The following is a 6,416-nucleotide window of genomic DNA, read 5'->3' as shown; positions in this document are numbered from 1 at the left end:
GCCAACATTGGCTGTTACATAAAAGTTCCAAAGGCTTTGTTTCTGCTCTTCTTCAAAACAGCTGCCAAATCATAATTATCATTCAGTTTTAGTGAAGAGTAATAAAACAACAGTCTGCTTGTGAGCTGGAGCCACAGCATGGGACATGGGGAAGGAAACAGCTAAATCAGGGTGGGGAAATTTCTGACACACTCAGCCAGGGATGCACAACATCTACTCAGCCTGCTGACATCTGCATTTAGCCATGAACATTATTTACTTTGTCCATTAATGAATACAATGCTGTAACCAACTCTAAATCCTGTAAGACACTTCTCAAAGGGAAGAGTAGTTCTTAGTTTTCAGACTGAAGAAAACTGCTGTTATTATGGAACATATAGGTAATAATTCATATAATAAATGAAAGCTTGAGTAATGGTCATTATTTAACAATGTAAGAGATTTAGGGTAATCAAACAGCAAGATTGTCTGTAGTTTCATCTGTTAAAAACACAGAAATTCACAGATGTGGCAAATATTTTTGGTTTGTACATGTTAAGAGACAATAAGCAACAGGCTCATGATTCATGGAAAAACCTCCAGGCCTGTGGCCCAGGTTGTCAGGGGACCATGACTTGTGACAGTGACAGAGTAGGATTAGACCCTTCTCCTCTATCTCACAACTGCCTTAGATTTCATGAAAGATAAATCTTCTTAAGGGAGAGTCACATTTTAGGCCATAAACACGTTCTGGCAATACGATTACGCTGTGGTCTACTACTTTATGTTGGAAAATTACCCACAAACTTATTCTGTGCTTTGAGCTAGGTGTGAACTCTTCTTAAATGTCTTAATTTTTTTATCATATTCTCAGGGTTGAGACTTAATAGGAATTATTTTTAGCTATCTTTTCAGCATTGCTTTTTCTCAAGTATCAGAGAATTAATCAGAAATAAACCTCAATTAAATCAGTACAATTAAGCCTGAGGAGATATGGTATGGTTTAACATCATCAAAACTGTGTCTGGTGAGTCAGCATGCTCAAGTATAAGGATGAAGAACCTAAACAAAATTATTAAAAGCAGCTTTTTCTCCCAAGGGTCTTTTTGTTTAATTGATTTTTTAATTGTCTTCTCCCCTCTCCCAGCCACAATATCAACATTGTCAGTGGTGGAAAATCACAAAGTGCCTTCTTTACAATGGAAATGTAACAATGCCATGTGACCAAAACATTGCAAGGTTTCTCAGCAATCAGGTGTGTGAACTTCATGTGTGGGGAACTGCTAATGCCTGAAACAATATAAAAATGTACAAACACATGCTGAGTGCGAAGTGCTTGCTGGACGAGGTAATTGGCACAGTAGGTTCAAGGTTGCCTTTGGTCTAATGCTGTTTATGCCTTCACCAGAGACTGGAATTCTGTCAAGGAAGAAAGTGAGAAAAGCAGGGAATAAAACTCGTTAAAAGTAGTTTTTTGACATCTTTAAAAAGATAGATAAAAATGACTAAGACTCCTAGGCATGGAGGGCTCCCAAAGTTATTATAACACTGCACAAGCTACTGCTAAACTGAGATTCTGGGGGCGTAACAGATTTTTCACTCCTTAAAAAGAGTAAGTGCAGAGAGGAGGAGTGTGTCTGTAAATTTATATTTGTGGGAAATCCTGACTTAAAGGTAAACTATCTTTACCCCATTACAAACTCTGATAATAGTCAAGGAAGAAGAGCCTGTAACTCTCAGTGAGAGGAGTTTTTAATTTTGTTATTCCAAATTAAAAATATCTGTAGTGAAGTAATTCCAGAATGGGAGATTCAGTGGTTAAGGGCCAAGATCTGCATAATACAATGCCCTATTTGGGGCTCATAAACAGAAGCTGCTAAAGCTGCTGCTAAAGCAAATTCCTCCAACAGTGCATCTCGCTCTCCTCCCAAATCTGGCTAAGATTAGCATGTGTGTCTGTTGGAGTTATTGCCACCTGTCCTAGTTCAGCTGAGACAGCCCTGTTTTCAGTGACTTCATCTCTAATACATGATGCATAATGTCCTATTTTTCTGTGCTGCAGTTTCTAAAAGGAATATCCTGAGTAGTTCACATCATCCCTATGAGGTTTTCCTCAGAAATTTGATTGAGTTTCTCAAAGGACTGCCCAGTGAAATGTGCACTTATCAGATAATTTTCCAGCACAAAATCCTGTGCTGCACTGCTGCAGTTGCAGCCTTGAGAAACAATACCAGTCGTATTTTACATTAGTGAATTAAACACCCAATAATAGTGGCCAACGTTTGATAATAGGAGACAAAGAAATAAGTTTCTTTAGGCAGAGATGTGTTTAAAAATGGAAATGTTGTATGGCCAGAAGAGCAGAACATCCACTGCTGAAATAGAATTTCTGAGAAATTGAGGTGTTCTGAATCTTTTAATAATCCAGCACATTGAGTCTATGGATCATAAACACTCCAGGATTAACCCCAAAGCTGTTGTCATTGATTGGGAGACCAGACTCTACACTGAGCCTAAATATTCTGTTGCTGCAGCAGAGACCAACTGGGAATAAAGCTATGAAAATAAAAGAGTACTTGCTCATACAAAAATTGTGACAGAAAGCATCAGGCCAAAGTACTCATGTGTATTCTTCAGTCCCCAGTTTAAATGCAGCCTGAAATGTGTGCATTTTAAACCACAAAGTTTATAAATTTTCCAAAGTCTTACCTTCCACTCCAATTTTGCCATCACCATCAGTGTCTCCTGCAGCCAGAAAAGCCTTGGTCTCTGCCGAGGTGAGGGCTCTGGCATTTGAAGAGAAATTCTTCAGGAACAGCCTGAAATATAACAGGGTGCTGTGCTTGAGTTTCGTTCTCTGAAACGTCCCTTAAGATAATGTCTGCTCTTATTATCTGAGGGAATCCACACAGATTCAAGGAAAGACAAGGATTTCTGTTTTATTTTTAAAATAACACCAAGGGTTTCTTCAAGGACACCAAGCAACTTCTAAGGTTTTTGTTGTTTAAATAGAGCAGCTGAACAGTACTTACTGCAGCTCCTCTTCTTCAATGAAACCACTCTTGTCCTGATCAAGGATTCCAAAAACTTTCTTTATCTGATCGGGAGTTTTGCTGGATAAACCAACCGTGGAGAAGAAAGACTTGTAGTTGAAGGAATCATCAGCTGGAAGAAATAGAAGTTGTTAAATATTCTTCTTTGAAGTCACTACTGCTTGTGTATTCCTTGTGAATATGTATGTCTTTTCCTAAGCATCAACCTGCTCTCTTTCTCTTGTTCCCTGGTGTAGCAAAAGAGCAGATACAGTGGATAATATTTTCCCTTTTTAATCACTCTGTGCCCGTGGTCATATTTCCTTTCAGCCAGTTTGAAGTTTTCTGCTACAATGCACTTTCCACCAAAACAGGATTTATGCAATGTGTCACATGCAATTAATAATAAATACTGAGAGGGTGCTGCTGTGACTTACAAACAACTCCTGTAATTCTTCATTAATTTTCACAGAGTCCTTACTTAGGTGAAGAATTTGGTAGAACAGTAAGTAGTTCACAGACAAACCAGATCTCTGAGTATTTGGAAAATTTGCTTGATCTTACTGAGCAACTCTTAAGAGAAGTGGGACTGATAATTGTTTCACAAATGACACTCACATTCTGCAAGCTGAGGCTTTTTCTGAAATTTTGAAGGACAAGGCCAGCTTTAAATTTAAGTCTTTAACAGGTTTAGAATTGACAGCTTAATGTTAAGCCAGCCCTAACTGAAATGGTGGCCATTTAATTGCTGTTCACCACTTGTGAGACCTTTTGAATTTAAGGGGCTATACTGTAATGTAGCTTAGAAAGAGATCTCACAGGGAAGGAATCTAAGGGGAAAATGATAGGCATGTCATCTTAAGACATAAAAATGATATGCATCTTCTGTCTGCAGAGCGACCGTTCCTTACCCTGGCAGCTGGAGAGAGCAGATTCAATATCTTTAGCAGAGAGGATGTCAGTGATGGCCATTGTTGAACTGTAAAATAAATTAAATGTGAGCTACTTAGTCATTAAAATGACTTCTCTCCTACTTTCATGGCTCTATTTGAAGTTGCTGCAGTGGCAGTGTGTGATGGGGGGACATTATTCATCTGATGGCAAGTGGAGCACGCTGTAACAGATGTCTGGAGCAGGTGCTTCCACTGAAAGCTGGGAATGAGGGAGGAATTCTGCACGCGGGAGCGTGGGGCTTCGGGAGGATCTGATGCCTCTGCTGCGCCGCAGAGCACATCCAAGGTGTCCAGCACCACACAACTTCATGACTTCTGTGTGGGTTTTCCTGGAGGTGGATTATTACTCAGTAAAACCCAGTGTATTTACAGCACACATAGGAGATACAGCTGGTCTGGCCCCTAGAACTGTATCTGGAGTAAGTATAATTGGAATGTGAAAAATCTAGTGTTATTATCAATAGATGTAGTGACCTCCACAATGAATGAAAATATTAATGTAGAATTAGTAATAGTAATTTTACTCATGTAAATTTGTAGGGTGAGTTCCTCTCATGTTTAGTTGCAATGATAAATGTGTCTTGCTGGGCTACTGCATCACTGAAAGACTACATTTCACGAGAGCTTTGTAAAAAGGTTTTTGTCAGTATTTTCTGAGGTCCTTTTCTTTTTACATTCCGTATAAGTTATAATAAACCAGATTTTGGCCCAGATTTTGGCATTTCAGTAGACTGTTGTCTTTAGAACAGAAGTATCATAACTTAATATTCATTCTTAGTAAGGTGGAGATGTTTTCTTCTGACACAGCAGCATTTCATTTGAGAAAAATACTCTGTCCCATTCAGCCCCCAACAGCTGCAATAGTTTGCCAGTACAATGTGCATCACTTAACAAAATGCTATAATGCCTGAATTTGTAATCAATTTTTAGTGCATTGATGCAGTTACAGTTTGGTAAACTGCACACACCAGGGCAGACTGATTACAGTTTAAAACTTGCAACGTTACTCTTAATTCATGTTAGTGAAAGAAGGGGACTAAGGTACAGAAAAGTTATTCTTGAAAGCCAGAAGAGAATAGAAATATATTTTCATTAATCCCTAACTGGTCTTCAGCAACATCATTATTCCTGTCTAAGCATGGACTGAGAAAAAGTGGTAGTGGTATAGTGGTACCCATTTATAGTCTGTGTACTGGTTTGAGATCTAAACACAGATTTAAACTTCCTCTAAAATATGAAATGGCTGCCTCTGTACCTGTTGATTTGCAGCAGAAGAAGTTGTCAGTAATTTCAATTCCTTTCTAATTATCTCCTAAACAGTTAAGAAAGTGAAGGCACATATTCCCACTGATGGCAATGGATCCTCCCCTGGCTCAGGCAGCTGGGTTGCTTTTCTTTTACTACTGAATTATTTTGTCCCAGTGAGTTCTTGTGCAAAATACTTCCCCCTCTCAGCATTAGGCAATATAACTTTGAGCCATTCCATTCACCTAATTCTCACTGCTGACAGGATTAAAAAGGGGAAGAGTTGAAGGAAAACCTAAAAATCACAGCATTTTTGACAAGGGTGCATCGTTCCTGTCTTGTTCCATCCTCTGATCCAAATGCTGATTCTGTTCTATGTTAGCTTGCAAAGATACAACATCCTGGAAGCTGAGATAAGGATAGATACTTTAATTGCTTTCTGTTTAGGGAGCACTTTTCTTTTGTGTTTCTTTGAAAGCAGAAGATATAATCAGCTTACCTTTGTGGTCTTCTTGACTGGGTAAGGAAGCAGTCAGGTTGGGAGGAAGGTACTTGCAGTGTGTCTCCAGCAGAGCTAAACTTGCATATATATATACTTTAAGTTGTATACCATATACAGATTTTAGATTTCAGCGTCACGAAGGGGGAATGGTGTCAAATGAACTTGCCTAACTAATCATCTTGCACTATTTTTATCTCAAGAGAATACATATGATATTTGCAAACGAAACAAGATAAGTGGCCAGATAGGCAAAAAGAACAGTCATGTCAAATTTCCTCTGATTTAAGCAGAAAACACCAACTTCTCCATGTGATGTAAGGCAAGACAAAAGCCCCCACTATCTGATATGCTTGATCTGAGGAGTCACATGAAATGAAGCACAATAACTTCTGAAGAGGTGTCTTTAATAACTGTTTAAAAGTGATAACTTGTTATCTTACCTATGTGATAGAGTTTCATCATTGGAGCACTAAACAAAAAGAAAAAAATTAAAAGTATCTTTTTAACTGTTCAGGTATTGTTTGCCTAGCAAACCAATCAGGGGAAATAATAGCCATGTTATCTCCAGAATATCTGATCTCTTTGGAAAAAAAAAAAAAAAACCAACCAAAAAACACCACACAGTAAATTTGTTGCTATAGGAGGTAAAATAATATTATGTCAATCCATCAGAACAGTTGGTTGGGGGAGGGTATTTCATCTGCT

The 6,416-nt window shown here is 38.4% G+C and overlaps 1 protein-coding gene across 1 annotated transcript; it reads right to left on the bottom strand.

Annotated features, from left to right (window-relative positions):
* Positions 1 to 1,093: 1,093 nt before the first annotated feature.
* On the bottom strand, positions 1,094 to 5,798 carry LOC120513131 (parvalbumin, thymic). The gene is made up of 5 exons (XM_039732239.1): positions 5,709 to 5,798; positions 3,923 to 3,990; positions 3,012 to 3,144; positions 2,689 to 2,798; positions 1,094 to 1,398 (listed from the first exon to the last, which is right to left on the bottom strand). Exons 2-5 carry the CDS (start codon positions 3,981 to 3,983, stop codon positions 1,373 to 1,375), a joined length of 330 nt encoding a protein of 109 aa, XP_039588173.1. The 5' UTR covers positions 3,984 to 3,990; positions 5,709 to 5,798; the 3' UTR covers positions 1,094 to 1,372.
* Positions 5,799 to 6,416: the final 618 nt, after the last annotated feature.

The sequence above is a fragment of the Passer montanus genome, unplaced genomic scaffold, assembly GCF_014805655.1.
Source record: "Passer montanus isolate IOZ18808 unplaced genomic scaffold, ASM1480565v1 scaffold8, whole genome shotgun sequence".
Classification (NCBI taxonomy): Eukaryota; Metazoa; Chordata; class Aves; order Passeriformes; family Passeridae; genus Passer; species Passer montanus.
This window is presented reverse-complemented; position numbering and strand designations above follow the sequence as displayed.

Coding starts and splice junctions, on each gene's coding strand:
- LOC120513131 (XM_039732239.1), bottom strand. CDS start 3,983: ATGGCCATCACTGACATCCTCTCTGCTAAAGATATTGAATCTGCTCTC. Junction 3,145..3,922: donor TGCTCTCTCCAGCTGCCAGG/GTAAGGAACGGT, acceptor TATTTCTTCCAG/CTGATGATTCCTTCAACTAC. Junction 1,399..2,688: donor TGGCAAAATTGGAGTGGAAG/GTAAGACTTTGG, acceptor CTTCCTTGACAG/AATTCCAGTCTCTGGTGAAG.